We start from the raw sequence: 25,611 nt of genomic DNA, 5'->3' as shown, positions 1-25,611 counted from the left end.
AAAAAATCACTAAACTAAACTGAATCATGAGGGAACAACAGACAAATCCAAATTGATGGAAATTCTACAAAATAAACAGCCTTTTCTCTTCAAAGATGTCAAAGTGATGAAACACATATGCACACAGATGCTGAGAAACTGTTCTAGATTAAAAGAGTAGAGAGATGTGCCGATTAAATGCAATATATAAGCCTGGGCCAGAAAATTTTTTTCTGTGAAGGACATTATTGGAGAAATTGACCAAATTTAAATAAGGCCTGTAGGTGGATAATAGTGTTGTATCAATGTTAATCCCCTGGTTTTCAGAATTGTACTGTGGTTATATAAGCATTTACTTTATTTTTAGGATAAAAACTCTGAAGCATTTAGGGGCACATCTGCAATTTACCTTAAAAGTGTTCAGGAAAAAATGGAGAAAAGGGGTGGTGGGGGAGGGAGAAAGAGGAAGAGAGAGACAGAGAGAGGGAGAGAGGGATGATGGAGAGGGAGAAAATGATAAAGCAAACATAAGGAAAAATTTAACAGTTGGGAATATGAACACAGGGTATATGGGAGTTATTTGTAATCTTCTTTCAACTTTTCTGAAAGTCTTAAATGATTTAAAAATAATATTAGAAAAAAAAGAGAAAGAAATGAACAGCCAATGAAGTTCGCCAACTGTGACCTCATGTGTCTGGGTGAGGTGTTTGAGGGGCTTCCGATGTTGGGATCTTTTACCTTTTTCCCATGAGGCTTACTCTGCAGTTCTCCTGCCTTGGGGGACGTGCACAGCCACTGTGCACACATGCCCTTGAGCCCCCTGAAAACTGAGTGACCTGCTGTGCTAGTCTCTCTGCAGCCCCTGAAAACCCTTGGATTGACTCTCTTCAGGGAAGAAGCTTCTGATTTGTTGGTGCTTGGAGCTTGGCCATCACCTGGCCATTACCTGGCTGTGAAGTGTCAGGGTGAGGGTAGAAAACTGGGATCCAATTGCTTCTTAAAATGGCCTTTTACAACTCACCCATATTTCAGCCTTCTCCTTCACTTTCTGAGAGATCTAGAGCCATCAATTCCTCAACCTTTTGAGAGATTTTATGATATAAATTGAGGAGTTTCTCAAGTGGCACTAGTGGTAAAAAACCCACCTGCTAATGCAGGAAACCTAAGAGTCATGGGTTCCATCCCTGGGTCAAGAAGCTCTCCTGGAGACGGAAACGGCAACCCACTCCAGCACTCTTGTCTGGAGAATCTCATGGACAAAGGAGCCTGGTGGGCAGTCCATAGCTTTACAAAGAGTCAGACATGACTGAGCAACTAACACACACTCAAACGAGCCTGTGTGGCAGAGTCGGACATGACTGAGCGACTGAGCACACACACATGCTATAAATTGGGGTGGTCATCAGCATCCTTTGCTGCCAGCTTAGGGTTCTGTTCTTTTGGTCCTGCCTAGTTATTTGCTTTCCAGCTTTCAAAATTTTGTTTCTATTTTTCTCCTCTCTCATTTCCCCCTGTGTGGTAGTTAATACCTATTAAAAGCTCCAGTTAATCTCATTTTAGGAGGAGTTACTTTCCTGGTGGCTCAGATGGTAAAGAATCCACCTGTGATTCAGGAAACTCAGGCTTGACCCCTGGGTCAGGAAGATCCCCTGGAGAAGAATATCGCAACCCACTCCAGTATTCTTGCCTGGGAAATCCCATGGACAGAAGAGCCTGGTGGGCAGTCCATAGCTTTACAAAGAGTCGGACATGACTGAGCAACTAATACACACTTACACAAGTGTTTAATCCATGGTTTTTAACAATCTGTGCAGAAATCACTCTGCATTCTTGCTTACTTCCTGTGGATATTGTCCCAGAAGTGAAATTATTGGGTAGACTGTGCAGTCCTTTTGAGGCTCTTGATGAACATTGCCAAATTGCTTTTTGATAGGATTATATTTTCACCAAGTTCCCACTACTTGCCTCTTTTCCCAAAATTTTGCCTCCCTTGGGTAGCATTATTTTAAAAGCACAAGAAACGTGTGATTTTGACATGGGGAATATTAACTCACTTTTGGCACAGTTCCTCCTAAAGAATGATTTTTTTCAGAGAGAAGATGCAGGTAGGGGCATGAAATGGAAAGGTGGGTTCAGGTAAAGGGCCGGGGGCTCAGGGTACTGTGTGTGAGGTTGCGGGGGGCAGATTTCAGCTCTCTTCATGAGGCACCAGGGTTTGTATGTAGAAGGAAAGGAATCAGAAGTGAACGTGTGAGCCCCAGGTCTCTACTGCCTTCCAGTATGGTAGGGGCAGCCCTACTTCAGTACAGGTGTATTCATTCAGCTGGGCAAACTGAACAACGGAAATGGTGCTTCTACTCAATGTGCATCACCCTGGAGTAAGCCCTAAACGAGAGACCTGAATCTTCTTTTTATGGATTTATTTATTTCTTTTGTTGAAGTATAATTGATTTACAATATTGTGCCAATCTCTGCTGTACAACAAAGTGACTCAGTTATATACACATAGGTAATCTGAATCTTCCTTTTAATCCAACTCAGTTTCCCTTCTTAGTTAGGACCATCTTGTCACACATATAATCCTTTTGTGTTTTGTCTTTTGTGTTATATTACCCAGCCCCAGTATGCAAGGCAGTTTCTTCACCTGGTGCTGAAAAATTTTTGCTTCACACACTGAGTTGCTTTTTTGGTTTTTTATTTTGGAATAATTTTAGACTTACAAAAATGTTCCCAAATCATATACAGAGTTCCCCCATCTGACTTCCCTTAATGTTGACACCTTACATAGCCATAGTACTAATGCTTCAACTAGGAAAAGAACACTGATAAAATACTATGTACTGATATAATTCAGTTCAGTTCAATCACTCAGTCGTGTCCTACTCTTTGAGACCCCATGAACCGCAGCACTCCAGGCCTCCCTGTCCACCACCAACTCCTGGAGTCTACCCAAACCCATGTCCATCGAGTCGGTGATGCCATCCAACCATCTCATCCTCTGTTGTCCCCTTCTCCTCCTGCCCTCAATCTTTCCCAGTATCAGGGTCTTTTCAAATGAATCAGCTCTTTGCATCAGGTGGCCAAAGTATTGGAGTTTCAGCTCCAACATTAGTCCTTCCAATGAACACCCAGGACTGATTTCCTTTAGGATGGACTGGTTGGATCTCCTTGCAGTCCATGGGACTCTCAAGAGTCTTCTCCAACACCACAGTTCAAAAGCATCAGTTCTTCAGTGCTCAGCTTTCTTTATAGTCCAACTCTCACATCCATACATGACCACTAGAAAAACCATAGCCTTGACTAGACAGACCTTAGTCGGCAAAGTGATGTCTCTGCTTTTTAATATGCTGTCTAGGTTGGTCATAACTTTCCTTCCAAGGAATAAGCATCTTTTAATTTCATGGCTGCAGTCACCAACTGCAGTGATTTTGGAGCCCAGAAAAATAAAGTCAGCCACTGTTTCCACTGTTTCTCCATCTATTTCCCATGAAGTGATGGGATCAGATGCCATGATCTTAGTTTTCTGAATGTTGAGCTTTAAGCCAACTTTTTCACTCTCCTCTTTCACTTTCATCAAGAGGTTCTTTAGTTCCTCTTCACTTTCTGCCATAAGGGTGGTGTCATCTGCATATCTCAGGTTATTGATATTTCTCCCAGCAATCTTGATTCCAGCTTGTGTTTCCTCCAGTCCAGCGTTTCTCATGATGTACTCTGCATAGAAGTTAAATAAGCAGGGTGACTATACAGCCTTGACGTACTCCTTTGGAACCAGTCTGTTGTTCCATGTCCAGTTCTAACTGTTGCTTCCTGACCTGCATACAGGTTTCTCAAGAGGCAGGTCAGGTGGTCTGGTATTCCCATCTCTTTCAGAATTTTCCACAGTTTATAATTAGATCCTAGAATTTCACCAGTTGTTCCACTGAGAAAGAGAAACGTGGCTCACAGTAGCTGGGCCTGCATTCTCCTTGAACCTAAAGCATTTCTCAGATCGCTAACGTTAAACAAGGCCACTCTGTGACCATGGTGAATCAAGACAGAAAACAAGGCCATTCAGGTCTGAACACAAACAGCATCATGAGCATTGTTTAAATAAAAATGACCAAATACACCCCGTCCTGGCTACTGTGAGTGACTGCTTCTTTCCTAACTACAGAGTTAACCTGTGCCATTCCTCCTGCTTTTAAAGATAAGATTTACTGAGGCATACAATTATGGATTTACCCCTGTTACTGACAGCATTCCATCTAAAGCAAAGCTCTTCTTTCTTGAACTCTCCCCCAAAGCACTTAATAAGCCCAAATCTCTAAGTCCTTTCTAACCCCCTCTTACTGAGACGCTTCATGTTGCTCCATGGTGCCCATTCTCCCTTGTTTTGATGAGCGGTAAATTCAACTGGTTCAACTACAGCTCTGTTGCTGTTGAGTTTGGGCTGGTGAGTGTTGTCACTGCTGATGTCCTTTTCCTGCTCCAGGACCCAGCCTAGGCCCCCACGTTGCATGTAGTTCTCCTGTCTCCTTAGGCACCGGCAATCCATGATAATTCCTCACTCTTTCTTTGTTTCTCACGGCTAGTTGTAGGTTGTCCCTCAATTTGTTTGATGTTATCTCATGAGTCAATCGAAGTTTTGCATGTGGGGCAAAAATACCCTTCTCAGCACATCATATCAGAGCGTACCTGATGTCTATGTGACTTATGACAAGTGATGTTGACCTTGATCACTTGGTTACAGTAGTGTCTGCCAGGTTTCTTCAAGCATAAATTTACAATTTTTTTCCTCTTTGTAATTAATGGGTATGTTGTGGCAAGATAACTTTGAGATCATGCAAGCATCCTGTTTCTTCCTACTTTGATCAACCAGTTTCAGCCCCCAGTGAGGATTCTTGCCTGCAATCATTATTAATCTGGTGTTTGGCAAGTGGTGATTTTCCACTTGCATCATTTCTTCTGCATTTATTGGAATTCTACTGTAAAGAAGAGCTCTTGCCTTTCCCATTTATTTACTTCTCTGGTTATTTATTTGTATCAGTATGGTCTCATAAGAATTTATTTTATTCTATGGATTATTTGTATCATTACTTATTTAATATTCAAATTGTCCCAAATTTGGCTATGGGAGCCCCTTCAAGTTGGTTCCTGTGTCCTTTTAACATGCCCCCAATTTTTTTAGCACTTCCTCCCTTTCTGGCAGCACAAGAGTATTACAGGCTCATCTTGTACTTTCCCTATCTAGTCTCAGAATCAGCCATTTCTCCAAAGAGCTCTGGTTTCTTTTACTGAAGAAACCAAGACCTAGGCACTATGTACTGGAGTGTCACTTCTTATAGGCCATCTCAGAGAACAAAGCTAGGGAATATATTTCTATTCACTTCTCTACACTCACATCTCTATCCCTATATCTCTCCATCTGTGTATATGTACCTAAAAAATCCAAGTTCAGGGACTTCCCTGGTGGTTCAGGGGTTAAAACTCCACACTTGCACTGCAGGGGGCTTGACTTTGATCCTTGATTGGGGAACTAAGATCCTACCTGCCTTGAGTTGTGACCAGAAAAAAAGAATCGTGAGTTCATAGTGATACTTCCAATTCCAATCTAACATCACAACATTCAAAATTGGAAGGAGCACAAAATTCTGTGCTTCCTGACTTGTAACTTTTTTCTCCAAGCAATTCTTGCTCAAGACTTAAAGTAATTTCAGAACTGCTAACCCAGATTCTCATAGGAAAAATAATCACTAACCAGAGCAGAGTTTTTGTGAATGGATTTCCCCCACTCTTTTTAAATTGAGGTAGAATTCACATACTATAAAATTAACCATTTTAAAATGTGTGTAGACTTCTTTTTGTTTGTTGTCTTATACTATGTTGTCAAAAGGCTTACTTTCCAAGTTACCCAGGTTAGTTTCTCTGTGTAGTTATTTTATTCTTTTTTTTTTTTTTCAATACAGTTGTATCCATTTGTTATTCTTTGTATTTCATTTTAGTTCAACCCACATCCTGGCTGATCTTGGTTCTCTATTTGTGGATTGTGTGAGGTATTCTCATGATTCTAAAAAAAAGGTACACTCAGAGAAGTTTCACTCCCTCTTCATTCCTTTGGCTCACTCCTATTCCTCTCTTCTTTCCACTCCATTGACATCCATTCCCTGTAGGGAACCAATCTCATTAGCTTCTGGTTTATTCTTTATATAGCTACACACCCACAGACTTGTGTGTGTGTGTGTATATATATCGTTTTTTGCATCACAGGTGAGCAGACACATAAATGTTTTCTTGTATCTCTTTTCTTACATGAAAAGTAGCATTCTATAAACACACCTCTGTGTTTTTTTTTCTCACTTCATAGTATAACTTGCAAATCACTCCATATCAGTTCCTAGAGATCTTCTTTATTCATTTGTAGAGCTGCATAGCACTCCTTTGTGTGGATGTGTGCTGCAGCGTATTCAATCACTCTCCCATGGCATTGAAATTGTTTTCGATATTTGCAATTATGAACAATGCTGCAATCAATAGCTTTGAGGCACTGAGTTTTGTGAGAGGGGCTGGCACAAGATCTGAAGGCAGATGACTCAGCTTCCAGAACTGCCACTCTGTCTGTGGGGCCACACTGCCTCTATAGGCAGCTCAGGGCTGAGATGATGCCCTGATCACCCTAGTGGGCTGGGGCTTCTCCCTCTCCTTGTCTGCTTCTACGATGAGCTCCAATAGGTGGGCCCCTGGTTGCTCAGTTCCCCTTTGTTGGCCTATTCCTCTAAGTTCCCTTCTTGGAGGGTCATTATATCTGCACATTTGGGGCCCCCTGCCTGGGTGTTAACCCTCCCTCACAACCCACAGTCACAACCACTTTTAAACAATGACACAAAGTTGTTGCGGACAGACCAGAGTATACTTGTGTGCATGTGAGCTCAGCTGTGCCAATATTTGTGGACAACAGGCCCGAAGTGGGCAGAAAAGCCATATCACCATGCATAGACAGTGAGCCAGGAGCTTTCAATGGGCCAAGAGGGTGCTAGAATTTCCTGAGCATGGATGGACTTCCCAAGGCCCCCCAAATTACCTGCTTGAGGAGGATTCCCTCCTGAGCCTGGTGGAGGGCCAGTCTGGGGATGCAAGCGTATTGGCTTCCCAGCTGCCTTTCAAGATCAACCCAGAGTCTGGAGAGTGGAAGGGAAGAAAAATGGCCCCTGTCACACTGTCTGGCAGCCTGCAGCACCCTCATGATTCCTCTGGTCTGAGCAGAGCCTTGGGACAGAGGTCAAGATCCCTCCCAAGAGGCTACAGCACTCACTTTGGCTGTGTGAGGAGCCCTTTCTGCCAGGAAACCCTCTGCCCTTTCCTAAAGAAAGGCCATCAGATACAGAATGCCCACATGTGCCTGGCCCTTGAGAAACGATCAGTCATTTAAATGGGATAATAACCCTATGAAGGTAAATCTTTTCCTCACCATTTTATGGATGAGGAAAGTGAGACTTAGGTTAAGCAACTTGCCCAAGGTTACCGAGTAACCAGCAGAGTAGTGATTTGAAACCGGGTCTGTCTGATTCCAGGGCTCTACTTTTTTCCAAAATGGACACAAATCCCACAAAGTATTTATCTGAACTCTAGAGGAAACATTCAGGCTCCTGCAATTGCTTATCAGCAGAAGTCAGACGCTACACGAGAGGACCAGGAAAGTGGGAGACCTGAAAATTGTTGCCTTGAGCAAATTGCTGAACCAGTTTCCTTGTTTGAAAAGTAGGGCTTGCCCACAGGGCTGTGGGGATGCCGACCTGACAACCGCAGCCAATGCAGTCTGTTCTCCTAGGTCATTTCCTTTGCCATGATAAGGCTTCCCTGGTGGCTCAGACAGTAAAGAGTCTGCCTGCAGTGCAGGAGACCCAGGTTCAATCCCTGGGTCCGGAAGATCCCCTGGAGGAGGAAATGGCAACCCGCTCCAGGATTCTTGCCTGGAGAATCGCATGGATGGAGGAGCCCGGAGGGCTATAAGCCATGGGTACTCGACTGAGCGACTACCACTCACTCACTTTGCCATGATGGTTAGTAAATATTTTATATCACCTTTGGTTCCACAGATACTCCTTTTGGTTGTGGAAGTCAAGTGAGACCCCAGTAAATCCCAAGAACCCACCACACAGAGGTTAATCAGCATTCTCAGGCAGTCAGAGCTGGCTGCATGGGCATGCAACATAGAGTTACACAGGACCCGCACTTAGTTTAACGCTCTGCTGATGCCATCTTGCATTTCTCAATGACAGAAGGCCCCATGTTTCCATTTTGCACTGGGCCCCACAAATTATGTAGCTGGTTCTGCAGGCATAAAGACAGTGGCTGATGAAACCCAGAAAAATACTCTATTGTCTCCAATCAGATTCCACTACAATGATTTTATTCTGACTGAAGTCTCTAGAGTGTTGACTCACTTGTCTCCTGGCTGTTGAGGGGAAAGAACTGTTCTTGAGGAAGTGGCTATATCCTGTATATGTCCAGCATGCTGTCTTTGTCTGTTCTGGCTGCTATAACAATACCACAGACTGGGTGGTTTATAACCAATAATTATTTCTCACAGTTCCGGTGGTTGGGAAGTCCAAGATCATGGTGCTAGCAGATTTGATGTCTGCTGAGAACAAGCTTCTTGGTTCACAGCCAGAACCGGATCTTCCTGCTGTGTCCCTACAAGGCAGGCGTGATGGAGCTCTCTAGGGTCTCATTTATAAGGGCACTCATCCCATTCATGAAGGCTCCACCCTCATGACCTATTAATAGTTAACTCCCCAAAACTCTACTCCCAAATACCATCACATTGGGAGTTAAGATCTCAACCTATGAATTTTGGAGGGGGACACAAATAATCAGTTTAGAGCACATGGTGTATGAAAAACACCAGGGTTGAAAAACAGTCATTATTCTCAGCAAGAACATTTTCTGAGCACTTGCTCTGTGCTCAGCCTAGTGCTGGTTGTGACAGGGAACGCAAAGAGCTCTGTGCCGCTGCCACCTTGAAGGAGTGCCCAGCTGGATGGGAAGGAGGGGCATATATCTCTCTGGAATACCCTTGGGATTAGCCTCATATAGGCACAGACTTGGGGTTCAGGGGTACAGAGGAGGGATTCAGAAAGGGCTTGATGGGGACTGGGCTGTCAGGGTCCAGGTAGGACTCAGGTCTAGTTAAGATGCCTCGGGCTTAGTAAGTGGAGGAACAGAACGGTCCAAGCCTCAGACCTGGATATGGACACATAATAACTCCCTCCTGGTGGGTCTGGCTTTTGGATCCATCAGAATAGACTGGGGTTGGGGAGTATTGCAAGTTGGGTTCTCTGCAAGCAGACATTAAGATGAGTTCAAGATATGTGTTTGTCTCCTGTGGCTGCTATAACAATTATTCCAAAGTGGGTGGCTTAAAACAATAGAAATGTATCCTCTGAGAGTTCTGAAAACCAGAATTTCACTGGCTAAAAAAGCAAGGTGTTGGGAAATCACCCTCCAGACCAAGCCAGGAAGTAACTGTCTCAAAAATTCTCAGGCAGCCCAGACCTGCCCTTCCAGAAGCTTGTCTCAGCATCCTCATTGTCATGATTGCCCCAGAGGTAGTCAAAAGGGAGACCCCCAACTGCATTGCAGTGTACAACAAAACATGATTTTCCTTGGCTCATCTTTAAATGTCAACAAAGGGACCAAAGTTGGGCAGGACAGAGGCTGAAGGGGACTTCCCAGGTGGCGCTAGTGCTAAAGGACCTGCCTGCCAATGCAGAAGACCAAGAGGCTTGGGTTCGATCCCTGGGTTGGGAAGATCCCCTGGAGAAGGAAATGGCAACCCACTCTGCCATTCTTGCCTGGAGAATCCCATGGACGGAGGAGTCTGGTGGGATACAGCCCATAGGCTTGCAAAGAGTCGGACACGACAGAAGCAACTTAGCATCCACACACAAGGCTGAAAGGGAAGGCAAGAGGAACCTGGACTGGTCGCTGGAGTTCTGAAACTATCCTGGCAAGTCACTCTGCCTCCCTGGGCCTCAGTTTCCACATCTGCTGCATGAAGCCTATTACGCCAGGCATTTTATCTTAAAGGTGGTGACTCAGAGGTAGAAAAGTGAAAGTGAAGTCGCTCAGTCATGTTTGACTCTTTGCGACCCCGTGGACTGTAGCCTATCAGGGTCCTCTGTCCATGGGATTCTCCAGGCAAGAACACTGGAGTGGGTTGCCATTTCCTTCTCCAGGGGATCTTCCCAACCCATGGATTGAACCTGGGTCTCCCGCATTGCGGGCGAGCGCTTTATCGTCTGAGCCACCAGGGAAGCCCAAAAGAGGAGGCCAACTGAGAGGTCTCTGAAGGTAGAGGGCAGGCAGGGTGACTGGGCAAAAGTCCAAGGAACCCCCATTAATGTTTGCAGCCTGGGCAAAAGGATACATGGAAACCCACATACCATGTGGCTAATCATTTGAAAGGTATAAAACACGCAAGCTGTTGAATAAAATATATTCTGTTGGCTGATCTTGAAAAAGTTTTTTTAGAATGACTCATAAGGCCAAGTTTGAATGAAAATTCTCAGACTCCTTAGAGTCCTGCCCTAGAGGAAGTTATGTAGAGAGACCTGGCCCTGGTCCTCGGCTATGGCTACGAAGAATGTTCTACTCACAGACCTCCTGCTCCAGGGAGCTCAACTGGCTAAGTGCCCTGCACTGTGCTTTGAAATCCATCTTTGTGGCTGGGCTAAGGCCACGCTTCCCATGGGCTGTTCCCTGCAGCAGGAATATAAGAGCTGTCCATCCTTGCTTGAGAAGTTTCTCTGATGATTGGCTTTAGCTCAAGGACACCCTGACAGCCCTGCTGAATCTTATTTTGGTTGAGCAGAGGGGAGTCTGGGATGCTCTCATCTGATCTTCTTGCCTTCACTCAGGGGAGGGGGCGTCAGCCTTCCAGCCTGGCCATATGATTCTCCCCATGGTCTTCGGCTCCTCCCTCCTTTCCTCCCACACAGCCATCTTCCTCAATACAATCCTTGCCCACTTAATCCTGTCTTGACATCTGGTTCTCAGAGGATGTGGACAAACATGTTGGCCCCCAGCCCAGCACTCTTCTTACCCCTGCCTCCTTCCCACGCCATTAAGTGCCTCCTGTCTCTGTGTCCCCTCGGCCTTCAGTCTCCTCACCCCCTGGCAGTATGGGGAGTGTTCCAGGAGGGCTAGCACCGGGGCCAAGTCTTTCCTCCATGTCACTCTTTTGACCTCCATGGCTATGCCTCATTTACCCTGTCTGGGCATGCATGCTTCTGGAACATTCTTTGTAACTGACTGGGTTGGGAGGAGGAAGTGTGTGTCCTGGGCCCTTCACATCTCTGGCATTTTTCACTAACTCAAGAGTCTTGTGGAGAAGAGAGAAAATTGAGGCTCAAAGAGGCTGAGTGAGTGTCCACACCCAGGTCTTCTAATGCCCAACCCTGGGCTCTTCCATGATGTCCCAGCTAGGGGTAGAGGGGACAGGTAGCATGGCTGCCCTCTGGCCCAACTGTCCTCTGGTGGTTGGCATGTTCCTCTGTCTCTGGGACACCAAAGTGCCTTTCTCCCAATGGCTAGAAGGAAGCAGCTTCTTTCAACCATGCAGTGAGCCGAGTGGGCAGAGGAAGTTCCAAGGATGTGGGTCGGCAAGGCTCCAGCCCCTCAGAACTTATCGTTATACTTGCAGTCTGGGTAGCGGTAGGCGAATCTGGGGTCACAGGTTCTCAGGGGTCTCAAGATGTCCTTCAGCCGGCTGGCAGCCCCGAGGACCTCCGGGTCTGGCCGGGTTCCGTCGGCGCAGCGAGTGAGCTCGGCGTCAATCTCCTCCCGCACTGGGGACGGGAACTTGGCCTGGAGAAGCAGGGGCAACACCTGGCTGCACACCAGCACCAGGTTCTGCTTCTCAGGGATGGTGTCACAGGAGGGTAGCTCAGTCTGGCAGCCAGAGACCAGGCAGCTGAAGATGTCTTTATTGTCTCCTGCACCGGAGGCTGCTTGGCTGCCTACACAAGAGATGGAAGATGTTATATACCTTACAGCCCCTGTTCCCTGTGGGGAGGTGCCTCTAATGAGAATTTCTGGGCAAAGTGGTGTTAAGCCTCCTCGTATCTCCAGTCCCCAGGAGATTTAGGGTTCAGGGACACGACAGGCCCTGTTGAGAACCCCGGGTTGGGGGGCAGGGAGCTCTTTCTGCTAAAATAAGATGAGCTGGCCAGGGAAATGCACTTCTCCATACCAGAACTTGGCCTTCTAATTATAAGACTCTTGGAAGACTCTTGAGAGTTCTTTGGACTGCAAGAAAATCCAACCAGTCCATCCTAAAGGACATCGGTCCTGAGTATTCATTGGAAGGACTGATGCTGACGCTGAAACTCCAATACTTTGGCCACCTGATGCGAAGAGCTGACTCATTTGAAAAGACCTTGATGCTGGGAAAGATTGAAGGGAGGAGGAGAAGGGGACGACAGAGGATGAGATGGTTGGATGGCATCATGGACTCAGTGGACATGAATTTGGGCAAGCTCTGGGAGATGGTGAAGGACAGGGAAGCCTGGTGTGCTGCAGTCCCTGGGGATGCAAAGAGTTGGACATGACTGAGTGACTGAACAACAGTTGTAAGGCAGACATACATGCTGTGATTCTCCCATGATTACTACTGAATTCGGGAACACTGAGGAGATTCCTCAGACTGGTTCCATTTGCTCTTTTTAAACACAAAGTTGGGAGAAAGAACAGGTAATCCAGAATATGCCTTCAACTGATTGGAGTGGGACTGACATTCAGTGAGTCACATCTCTGAATATTCTGGAATCACCCTCATTTCTTTTCATTTGATTCTTCTTAATAAAGGCAAATCAGGAAAGGAGTAAATGTGGCTTAATTGGTCTATCTTTGTAAGCCTTCTCATATAAATAAAATCAGAAATTTGAGATTAAAATCCTCTGTCCTACCACAGGGCTCAGAATATCTGGTCACCATTAAGGACTGGAGTGTTCAAAATGTTCTAGAACCCTTGCTGAACCTGTGCACATCATGAGAAACACAATTCACTTATACACCTCCGTTGGTGCCATGCTTTTCAATTTGAGGACTTTTTGCAACCTCATGGACTACAGCCCACCAGGCTCCTCTGTCCATGGGATTCTCCAGGCAAGAATACTGGAGTGGGTTGCCATGCACTTCTCCAGGGGATATTTCCTACCCAGGGATCAAACCCAGGTCTCCTGCATGGCAGGCGGATTCTTTACCATCTGAGCCACCATGGAAGCTCTTACACAAACAAAGGGTCCCAAATGGATTGTGAAATGTACCAGTGAATCTGCCAGATTGTTCAGATAAAGGCTAAATGCACTGATGGGAAAGGCTCTGCAGGGGAGCTGGATGTGGGGTGGGGGGTTCTCCATGTGTGAGGAGGGGCTGAGCAGGTCCCCGCACCACACAGACACATTGGGCAATGGCAGTGCCCACAGAGGGTGCCGCTGGGGCCATACCTCCATGATCACCATGCTAATCTTCCTCTCCTACAGTAACAAGGTCAAGTTCAACTCTGCTTTGGCACTGGAGCAGAGACTTAAAAGGGGAAAGGGACCCTTCCTCTTCCCAAACCTGGGCTGCTCTCAATATGACACACTGGTCAAGCCCAGTGATGTGATACCCCTACTCCACCACCCATCACCCCCCCCCAACTCCTGTCACCCCGACTTTCCCTCTGACAGCTGCTCAGCCAGATCCATGCTGGGTACCTTCCTGCCTGTCGATCACGCCCAGTGCACTGGCATCCCGGATGAACAGATGCCCGTTGTTGAAGATGCCAAACATGCCTGCATCCACATGGGTGAAGTAGAAGAAGTAGTTCAAATCATTGCTCCTCAGAGATTCCAGGACACCCAGGAGCTGGTAGGCTAGGTCGGCCGCCTGGTCTGGTGATGCACCATAGAATTCCTGCAGCGGACTGGTGCTGGTACTGACCAGAAATCTACCACAGGAGCCCAAGTACTTGGGAAGCGGCCAACCCTCAGCACCCGGGAAGATCTGCCAAGCCAAGAGGAGGAAAGATGAGAGGATTAGAGAGAAAAAACTCCTGGAGGCAGCTCTCTCCCTTTCTCTCTCCCTCTCCTTCTCCTCCCTCCTCTCTATTCTCTCTCACCAAGAGCACACAGAAAAATCAGCCTTACATAGGTACCTACTGTCTCAAGACATCAGCAAAGCATCTCTTAACCTTGTTTATACCTCTTGGAACATGGCAATTCCTTGCTCCCCCACCACCCCCGACCAGTTATTATTCTATTCTTGATGGAAGGATTCATAAAAGAAAGTTCTTCTTTCCATACGATGGATTATATGTCAACATAGTTGCCCCAAGCGAGGTAAGAGAGTGCTGATGCACTTGCCATGATTTTAGAGGGCATTCAGGCGTCAGGGGGCTTCCCCAATGTCTCAGTGGTAAAGAACCCGTCTTCAACGTAGGAGACACAGGATACGTGGGTTTGATCCCTGGGTAAGGAAGATCCCCTGGAGAAGGAAATGGCAACCCACTCCAGTGTTCTTGCCTGGAGAATCCCATGGACAGAGGAGCCTGGTGGGCTACAGTCCATGGGGTCACAAAAGAGTTGGACACGACTGAGTTCGCATGCATGCACTCAGGCGTCAGGGGAATGTGTTTATTTTCAGAGTTGTATATTTGAAAAAATATGACTCATTTCAGATTTCACAGATATGTCTGCTTTGGAAGAGGCTATGGAGGGGAAAAGGGTCAACTTAAGACTGATTTAAAGAAAAATATTTTTAAAAATAACAGTACAGTTAGTAAGTTCTGGGATAGGGCAAAAATTATGAAGATGACCCTTGCGTAAAAAGTTTTGGGAACCACTGCACTGGCCCTTGGTGAATCTGCCTGGCTAGGATAATTACATATTCACAGAGACTCCACAACTGACTGGAATGTTCTGACAGCCTAACACTGGTCCAGGGAAGCACAGAGCTCCAGCCAATTCTGTCTCCTTGTAAGGGCTCCAGGAGTATGAGATTAACATACACACTAGTGTATATATAAAATAGATACCCAACAAGGACTTGCTGTATAGCACAGGGAATGCTACTCAATATTTTGTAATAACATATAAAGGAAAAGGATCTGAAAAAGAAATATGTGTGTGTGTGCACTCAGTCATGTCTGACTCTTTGCAACGCCATAGTCCTTCAGGCTCCTCTGTCTATGGAATTCTCCAGGCAAGAATACTGGAGTGGGTTGCCATTTCCTCCTCCAGGGACCTTCCTGACCCAGGGATCGAACTTGCATGACTTGCATCTCCTGTATTGGCAGGTGGATTATCTACCACTGCGCCACCTGCCCATATATATATATATATATATATATATATATATGTAACTGAATCTCTTTGCCATATATTTGAAGCTAACACAACATTATAAATTAACTATATCTCAATAAGGAGAAAAAAAGGAGGAGAGAATCCTGGCTTGTCTTTTTTTTTTTTTTTCTGACTATTTATTGAGGCAGCTATATCTAGGATGGTGTTTCTTTATGGGAGAAATGACAGAAACTATAAGTACTTGGCACTTTTCCTCTTATTTTCCTTCTTTAAAAATACAAAGTCATCCCCCTTCCTGATGATGTTCTGTGGCCTCCTGCCACTTTAGCCCACTTGCCACGTTGTGAAACCTTTTCTTCTCTGTCTACCGGGACCTCTCCCACTGTGTGCCACAGAGGAAGGTCCCTGGTCCCCTGGCAATGTCTAAATGTGTGGCCGCGGAGTCATCCCTGTGTTGCAGGCTTGTCAGGAGCTAGGGCTGGAAGTAGTCAGATCATCCGCCTCAGCCACCAACAGTAGGACAACGAGAGAAGACCTCTAAGGGTGCAGGAACCAGCAATTCCTTCTTCTCCTCTAGGATTTGAAATGCCAACATTACCAGGCGGCTTTTAGCAGAACGGGCATGGACTCTGACATCAGACAGCTCTGGGTTTGGGTTTTATTACTGACACTGGCTAAGGTACTGTGAGCAAGTCACTTCACTGCTCTGAGCTCCACTTACCTCATCTGAAAGAGGGGACAATAATATCCCTGTGGGGTTTGTCCTGAGCATTAAATGAGATCATGATGTACAACATTCAACACAATGCTGAGAAATGAGTTGTTTGTTATTATGTACTTACCCATCACCCTTTGGCCAATAATATATAATTACTATATCATATATAAAAAGAATATATAATTATCTTATGTAATATCTCATGGTTATAATAACGTATATATTATATATATTAGTATATTTAATATATACTATATAATAATTTATATAGAATAAATAATTATATTAGTATATTATATACTAATATATACTATATGATAGTATATATTATACTATATTAGTATAACCAGGATAAAATATATTATAAATAATTCTAACACAAATCATTATAATACAATATAATAATTAATTATAAGTATTAATATTAATACAATACTATAAATAATTAAAATATAGTAATATAATATCGATCATAATATCTATATAATATAATTATTATAATCATCAATATCACTATGTTATATAATAAATAATTACACTTGACAACAATACTAATCATTATTAATTGTTATGGTGCTTCTTCTTCCTCCACGCCCTCCTCTCCCTGCCCCTTCTCCCTCTCCTCTTCCTTCTCTTCTGTTTCCCCTCCCTCTCCTCCTCTCCCATTGCCTCTTATTCTTCTTCCTTTTCCTTTTCCTCCTCTCCTCTCTCTTCCTCCCTCCTTAATCTGCTACGCCCTCCCATTTCCTAGTTTCCTTTGTGCCCACTGAGTAAGTGTCCTGACTCTTGGGATCGGGGAGAAATGGGTGTCCTATCGATGTTGACTTGTTAAGAACTGTCTCTATCACTGGACCGAAAGCTGCATGAAGGCGGGGCCAGCACACCTGCTTTGTTGACCAGTGTTCTAGAGCATCCTTACCTATTTGACCATTCCCTTTTTGATGGAGGTTTAGGTTACTTCCATCCTTTCATCTTTTCCAAGCACAGCTGCATAGCACACCTCTGACTGGGTCATCCTTTGTTTTTTCCCCACCTTCCGAGCTTGCTCATACCTTTCTAATCTTTAAGACACCTGGTCAAAATTGCCCTCCTCCACAAAGCCCTTCAGGGCTTTCTCTGGCCATGAAATGTCCACTTCTAGCTGTGCCCCCTCCTCCCCAGCTCCCACACTTCTTTCCTCTAAAACAACAACACATTTTTACTGAGTGCCACAGAGGTTCTATTATAACATGGACTGGGGGCCCCAAGGTATCCAGTGATGGGAGAGAAAGCTCAACCCAGGGCCTACCCCCTCAGAGCCTGATGTGAATCCCCTCCCTGGACAGGCTTTCCAGGGCAGGGTGACTGCATACCTGTAGAAGGACAGGATGCGTGTTGACAGCTAGCGTGTAGAGGAGACGCAGCTTGTCCCGGTCCGTGAAGTGGTCCATGAAGATGCTGCCAGCGTCAGCCACCTCTGCATAGCGCCGGACCACGCGATCCAGGAGTCGCTGTGATGGGCAGCGCAAGAGAGGGCTGGACAGGCCCTGCAGCGGGGCAGGAGAGATCCGGGGAAGAGGAAAAGGTGCTGAGTGCTTGCGGGGGGCTGGCAGGACTGGGTATGGGCAGGCTCTGCTGTGGGGGAGATCCCTGGGTTGCAGGGGTCAAGTGGGCCTTGGGGCAGAGTACCCCTAGAAGGTGGAGTGAGAGGGGCCTGAGTGGGGTACATGGGTGAGAGCTGGCATTGAAGAGAAGGGACTGAGAGATCCTGGGGTCATGTAGGAGGGTGCTAGGCAGGCAGTACATCCCTAGCAAACTCCTAGTAAGAGTTTCGGAGCCTCTGTGTCTCCGCACATATTTTGCAACTCAGAAATTGGAAGTTTGCAGGTTAGTGTTGGAAGGGTTGGATTCAGGATTTGAACCTGTTATGAACTGCATGTTTGCCCCTCTCTTGCATCTCATTCATGTGTTGAAACCCTAATCCATAATGTGATGGTATTAGGAGGTGAGGCCTTTGAGAGGTAATCAGGTCATGAGGGTGGGGCCCTCATGAATGGGATTAGTGATCTTATAAGAAGAGGCCTGAGAGAACTTGCTCCCTCTCTCTGTTCTCCAGCACCCCGAGGAGACCATGAGGAGATGGCTGTCTGCAAACCAGGAAGAGAGACTTCACCAGGAATCAATTGACTAGCACCTTGAGTTTGGATTTCCCAGCCTCCAGAACTGTGAGAAATACAATTTTGTTTTTAGCTCACTTAGTCTGTGGTCTTCTCTTACAACACCCCAAGCTAGGACAGAACCCAATCTGATAGACGCTAACATCCAGGCCTTTTCCCCTGTGGTAGGCCTTGCCCCTCCTTCAACCTGATAAGCTACCCAGGTGGAGACCATAGAAGATGATTTGAAGCTATGAGACAATCTCTTTGCTTCTGATAATCTTTTCCTACACAGCCTGAAATTCTGCCATTAAAGATAGTCATTGTTGGGGCAGGGGTGGTGGTTAGGGTTGTGTGTGTGCGTGTGTGCTAAGTCGCTTTCAGTCATGTCCAACTCTGTGTGACCCTATGGACTGTAACCCACCAGGCTCCTCTGCCCATGGGATTCTCCAGGCAAGAATACTGGAGTGGGTTGCCATGCCTTCCTCCAGGGAATCTTCCCAATCCAGGGATTGAACCCATGTCTCTTATGTGTCCTGCATTGGCAGGCGGGTTCTTTACCACTGAGCCACCTGAGAAGCCTGGTGGTTAGGGTTAGAGGTAAGTAATTTCTTCTTCTCTTTTCCAGGAGCTGATTCATAAATAAAAAAATACCTCTGGGAGAGGTATTGGCCATAAAGCAATGATAATAGTAGGTAATAATTATTGAGTGCTTACTATACAACAGGAGCTGTTCTAAGACCCTCACAGGTAGAGTGTTCTTTCATTTCTTTCTTACAAGAACCTAATAAGGTAGGTACTACTACTGCTCCCATTTTGTGGATGGCAATACTGAGATTTAGAGAGATTAAGTGAGTTTCCTCAGGTCACACATACCTAGTATTTGTACTAAGACAGACAGTACACCAGGTGAGAGGTAGGTAGGTGGAGCCAGGTAGGACCTGCATCCTTATCTTCACTGGGGTTGTAACTCTGTATTTGAGTAAGCTCAGAGCACTCATTCATTCATTCACCTACCAATGTTTGCAGAGAATCCACCAAAGACCAGGCTGTATTCTAGGCACTGCAGATGTAAGGGGGACCACAGCAGACACTGCCCTTCCAGGCCTGTCAACTGAGCAGTTGACAGTTGTTAGTTGCTCAGTCATGTCCTACTCTCTGTGACCCCCATGGACTGTAGCCTACCAGGCTCCTCTGTCCATGGAATTCTCCAGGCAGCAATACTGGAGTGGGTTGCCATTTCTTTCTCCAGGGGATCTTCTTGACTCAGGGATTGAACCCAGGTCTCCTGCATTGCAGGCAGATTTTTTACCATCTGAGCCACCAAGTGGGGGAGACTGTCAAATGCCCAGGAGTTACTATATGGTGCAGGGAGTGCTAATGACTAGCCTGAGGTCAGGGAGCTGTGGGAGCCCATGGATGCAAGGCCACACTAAAGCTTTTGGAAGTGTTGGTACAAAATCCTTTGTTTTCATGGGCCCCTTTCTCCATAAAAAAATACTGAAAATGATATTTTACAACTGCATTGGTATAAAGATAAATACATTAATATTATACATTCAAACATGTTCTTAGACCTAAAAGATTATTTTTCTTCTGATTTTGAAAGAAATCAAAACATTTTTGTGGGCCCCTCAAAGGCTTCTTGGAAGACAGTGAAGTCTGAGTGGAGGCCTGAAGCAAGTGTAGAGTGAGCCTGCAAAGATGGGGGGAGGGTATCTGTACAGAAGGAATAAGATGTGCAAAAACCTTAGTGATGCTATGACAGATTCCATTCTTGGAATTTCTAAGAAATTTCTTTCACACTTTAAAAACTTTATTTATTTAAAGAAATTCATTTGTTTTTTTATAATTTATTTTTTTAATTGAAAGATAGTTGGTTTATAATATTGGGTTGATTTCTGCCATACAGCAACACGAATTAGCTATAGGTATATGGAGAGAATAGCATGGAAGTATATACACTAACATATGTAAAATAGATAGCCAGTGGAAATTTGCTGTATGAGTCAGGGGACTCAAACTGGGGCTCTGTAACAACCTAGAGGGGTGGGAAAGGGTGGGAGGTGGAGGAAAGAAATTCATTAGCTTTTAAAAGCATTACCAAGAGAGAAAGAAAAACAGAAGAGGTTTGGAGCAGAAGCCAAGTCCCTTAGTAGTGTTTGGTGGGAAGGTGGGATTTTTGGTTCTCTGATATTGAATGTTATTATTTTTATAAATGAAAAGGAAAAAACAAAACAGTTAAAGTTCTCCCAAAGCCCATGACTGTTCTATTACCCACACTCCACTGACAAAAAAGAGCACCAGGAAAGAGCAGAAGACCAGAGAAACCAAGAGTGGAGCCAGGTCCTGGATGGGGGTGATTTCCCCTGTGCAGAACACTCATAGAGTCACAAAGAGGAAAAGGCTCATTTTTGCCAGAAAAAGAGTAGGAAGGAATATGAGGGGGAAAGGGAATAAATGAGGAATTTTAATGCATAGGGGAAGGGGGGTGATGGATTGTACAATAAATAGAAACTTTTGAGAAAGGCCCTTAAAGGGAGTGGGCGTATTTTTCCTAACTCCTTTTTCCTTTCCTGACTGTGGAAGTGATGTCTGGTGCTTGTGCAGCCATCTTGGACCAGGGCATGCTAAGGGTTGTGGAGCATCAAAATGAAAGTAGGCTGGATGCCTGACAATCACAGAGCCATTATATCTGCCCTGGACAGCTATGTATCCATTTCTTTTATGTAAAAGAGATGCATATTTTGATCTTGTTTAAGCCACTGTTACTTGGGTTTTTCTCACATGCAGCTGAACCTAATCCTAAATATCATAGAAGAAAAGAATGGAGGTAGCAAGATCGGTTAAGAATGTGCAGTGGTCCAGTTGTGTGATGAGAGAATGAAAAGATTTGAAGGTATTTGTAGGTAGTAGAATCCAACACTCTTGGTGATTGGCTGAGTGGGAGAGGGAGGCCAAAGAAAAGGGAGGTGTCAGAGTTAGTAGTCAACATGGGGGTGGACACCAGAGGTATTGTTTGTGGAGATGATTTTAGAACATGTTCACAGACTCTTAGACATGCCTCCCATCCAGGTGGAGTCTGGTTCTCCTCCCCTGGAGTATGGACTGGCTTTGGTGACTCACTTCCAGTGACTGGAAAGTTTATGGGAGTGATGCTATATGGTTTCTGAGCCTTGGCCATAAAAGGAGATACAACTTCTACTTGGCTCTCTCTTGTACCCAACCACCATGCTGTACAGAAACCCAGGCTACTTGGAGAAAAAGCAAGATCCTTAGCCCTCATTCAGCTGAGTACCTAGTTGACAACCAGCCCAACTTGCCAGACAAGCGACTGAGCTGTGTTGGGAATGGCTCCTCCAATGCTGTATTGAGCGTCCTAGTTGATGCTGTGTGGGGCCTCGGAAGTTTTCCTACCAAGCCCTACCCAAATTGAATATTCATGAGGAAAACTGATGATTGCTGTTGTTTTAAGCCCCTAGTTTTGAAGTGGATCATTATTCAGCAATAAATAACTGATATATTTGCTGAAAAGGTTCAGGGCCACTTCTAGAATTACCACCAAAAGAGGCTCTAAAACCATCTGGTACCCCAATCTCCCTTAAAGGTGGAGGCAGCTGCTTCCCAAGGCCCCACTCACAGAGTGGGGCTCTGTAAACTTCTGTTTGTTGTGTGATGGCCAAGTGCAAGCCCACAATGATATTGGCCAACGGCAAACAGAAGTAGGACACTAAACACTTCCAATAAAATAATGACTCATTATTTTATTGGAAATACACACTTTCTATGGATTTCTCATTACTTTGGAGGTTCCAAGTCAATACTCCATTCTCTATACATGGGCAGCAGGGCTAACACATCACCTTCCAGTGAAAGACAAAAAGAAAACCAAACCCTGAGCTTCCATTGCCCCTCCCTCCTCATGCCCAGTTTCCTCATCCTTGTATTTCCTGTTTGGTGCCACTGGTAGGTCAGGGTCTTCATGGTGCAGTGATAGTGACTGGGCTTTTGCTCTGCTGCATTGTCACTTTACAGGGAACTTCAGTGCAAGGTGGTACTGAGTGATTATCAAGCTTCTCTACCACAGTCCCTAACAGTCTATAAAACAATCAATGAAATAGAATGGGTATATCAGTGTGATGGTCAGTTTTATGTGTCAACTTGGCTAGGCTGTGGTGCCCAGTTATTCAATCAAACACTAATCTAGGTGTTGCTGTGAAGAAACTTTGTATAGGAGGTTAACATCTACAGTCAGTTGACTTAAAGGAGGTGAGATTGCATTTGGTAATGTGAATGGGCCTGATCCAAGAAGTTGAAAGGCCTTAAGGGCAAAACTAAGGTTTCCCTGAAAAGGAAGAAATTCCACGTGTGGACTGTAATATCAGGTCCTGCACAAGGGTCTCCATCCTGCTGGCCCATCCTATGGATTTTGGACTTGCCAGTCTCCTCAATCTCACAAGCCAATTTCTTAAAATAAATCTGTTTATATATGTGTGTGTGTGTGTGTATGCACAAATGTATCATATATGTAATATATAATTATATTACATATAATTATTTCATATAAAATTTATTATATTAATTAATAATTTATACTGTATTAATATTGGTTAACAAATTATTAATATTGTATATTTGTATAATATACTATCATAATGCAATACATGCATTACATACATATAATAGATACACACACATATTATACACTGGTGCCAAGGGAAAAGCACTTGCTCTCTGTGGAAACAATAGCAACTGAGAAGGAAATCTAGATTTGCTTTCACTTTTGAAGCTTCTAGTGAAATCTGAATACACCAGAAGTAACTTCCCCAATGAGCTGTTTGACCTTCAACTGGCTTAAATCCACATCTTTGCCAGTGTTTGCTCGACAAAATCACCAGCAATCAGTGGTGTCCTCATGTAAAGGGTTCTTACCAGAACGAAAGCATGAAAGCGAAATTGCTAGACAAATGACTTTATGACTCTGGTGGAGGTCCTTAAAAGGTTAAAAGAGTTGTGCTCGTTGTTCCTCCCTAGGAGCCAGAGATAAGAGAGTCAAGGGAGCAGGAAGGGGGTTTCCTCAAAGCAGGCCACAACCTAGAAGTTATGTGGACTTTCAATAACCTTGCCAGAATTGCCTTAGGATTGAAGTTCCAAGCCATGGTTGGTGGGACACAGTTCGGGAAAGGAGGGTAACACTTTCTGGAAGTTCTAAGTGTCAGGCCATATGGCAAGCCTTTTCGCAGACATTATCCTGGCATACAAGGGCTCTTAGCCTTTAGTTCTCTTTTGCTCTGTGATGCTCCTGGAAATTTAAAGTGATTGATTTTGAAAAGAGCTTAAAGGGTTTGTTGGAAATGCAGTAACATTAATTTTTGCACCTTGTGCTGGCCAGTGCAAATGGTTGGCTGCGTTATCAAGGGATCTAGTAAAATATTCCCATTTTTCAGATGAGAATACTAAGGCAAGGAACAAGAAAGGGAAGTAGCTTGTTAAAGACCATGTTGCTTATGGGTGCATAGTATCTTCAAGTTCATTTCTCATATTAATGATCTCACTTGGTTCTGGATGGTTTTTAGCTGTTTCTCCAAAGCAAATGCTACTTGAAAAGCAAAGATTTACAAAGCAACCTAAGTGTCCATCAACAGATGAATGGATAAAGTGGTTATACACACACACAATGTAATACTACTCAGCCATAAAAAAAGAATGAAATTTTGCCATTTGCAGCCACATGGAGGAACTTGGATGGCATTGTGTGCTAAGTCCCTTCAGTCGTGTCCGACTCTGTGTGACCCTATGGACTGCAGCCCCCCAGGCTCCTCTGTCCATGGGATTCTCCAGGCGAGAATACTGGAGTGGGTTGCCATGCCCTTCTCCAGGGGATCTTCCTGACCCAGGGATACAACCTGTGTCTCTTACATCTCCTGCATTGGCAAGTGGATTCTTTACCACTAGTGCCACCTGGGAAGCCCTTATACTAAGGGCTTATACTTCCCACCTGGGAAGGCATTATACTAAGTGAAATAAGTCGGTCAGAGAAAGACACATACTATATGATTTGTCACTTACATGTGGAATCTAAAAATAATTAACAAAATAGTGAATATGAAAAAAGACACAGATAGAGCAAACTAGTGGTTACCAGTGGGGAGAGGGAAGTAGGGAGCGCAATACAGGGGTCGGGGATTAAGACGGTACAAACTATTATGCATAAAATAAGCTACAAGGGTACATTGTATATGCCACAGGGAATATAGCTGATATTATTTTTTTGAAAAAGACAAAAATTTTACCACCACTGAATACACTTGTTCTGATCGAAATAAACGTGTAGAAGAAAGAACACTAGCTGCTCTTAGAAAGAAAAATCTAAGACAAGAAGTTGGCTTCTCTTTAAGACTGGAAGTCAGCAAGTTATGGTCACAGTGCTAACTAAAGGCACAGTTTAATTCAGGAATCTGAGCTCCTTTCCAAGGACGCATACAACTGACTAATGGAGAGCTTCATGTTAAAATGAGAGTTGATTTTCACTTCTCAGATAGGATCTGTTCTTTGGTCCTAAGGCTTTAAAGAACGTAAAAGTAAGACAAATAAAAATTATGTTTGCAAATTATGGCACACATCTGAAGATGATATCAGATGTGCTGGCTCCAATCACTTTATTCCCCTCCTTACTCTTTCCAAGGGTAAGGGCTACCACCATCTTCCCCATCAGTGGATCAGAACACAGGCGGTGCCCACGCTGTCTGTAGAGAATGGTCAGCCTGTGTACTTTTTTCCATGCACCAAGACAATAGACATTTCCAAAGTCTGCCATCTTGAGTATGTTCATTGTGAGATACTCAAACACTATGGAAGTATACAGTGTGAAAGTAAAAAAAATCACAGAGGCCACCATTGTTCTGTGTGGGTATGTATGAATACACACACGGAGTGATGCCAGGGGAAAAAAAAAAAGATCTGAAGTTAGCTTTTTCAGTAAGAAGGTTTCTCTGGCCAACTCAGTTTGGAAAGCTGAGGGAAATCTTGAACAAATGAGTTTTTACATTTAGTGAATTTATTTTTGTCAAGCTCCTAGCGCCCAGGGAGAAGAGAAAGTTCTAGGGCTAATAAACGTGTGAGTTGTCTTTCTGGTTGCACGACTCAACACTTTTCACATGATTTAGTTATTAAATATGCTTGTGAAGCAGGGTTAGGTTAATTATGTATCAGAGTTAATCAGTGTGTCTTGATTAGAACAATGACAATTCAATAACTGTATCGGTTGTGGATAATTAAGCCGAAAGTTGCTTGAACATTTCTTCAAGCTTCATTGTATTCAAAACCATGAAAATCCCTGTTTGGTTTATGATATTAAGAGAAATAGCTCATGGTTCTTTTCCTACTCCAGTAGATGGATTTTTTCTCCCACCTTTTATTAAAGAGCTTCCTGGTTTTGTTTTTTTTTTTTTAA

At 44.5% G+C, this 25,611-nt stretch overlaps 1 protein-coding gene across 1 annotated transcript in view; it reads right to left on the bottom strand.

Moving 5' to 3' along the window:
* Window positions 1-11,634: 11,634 nt before the first annotated feature.
* The window catches only part of DIPK2B (divergent protein kinase domain 2B), a 37,380-nt gene continuing 23,403 nt past the window's right edge, over window positions 11,635-25,611 (bottom strand). Inside the window, exons 3-5 of the mRNA XM_068963069.1 lie at window positions 17,376-17,549; window positions 13,716-14,004; window positions 11,635-11,975 (exon numbers count right to left, since the gene is read on the bottom strand). Coding sequence (XP_068819170.1) covers window positions 11,635-11,975; window positions 13,716-14,004; window positions 17,376-17,549 — 804 coding nt within the window. The remainder of the gene's footprint in view (window positions 11,976-13,715; window positions 14,005-17,375; window positions 17,550-25,611) is intronic.

Source organism: Capricornis sumatraensis, chromosome X (assembly GCF_032405125.1).
Source record: "Capricornis sumatraensis isolate serow.1 chromosome X, serow.2, whole genome shotgun sequence".
NCBI lineage: Eukaryota > Metazoa > Chordata > Mammalia > Artiodactyla > Bovidae > Capricornis > Capricornis sumatraensis.
The sequence above is the reverse complement of the archived record's forward strand: the minus strand, read 5'-3'. Positions and strand labels throughout refer to the sequence as shown.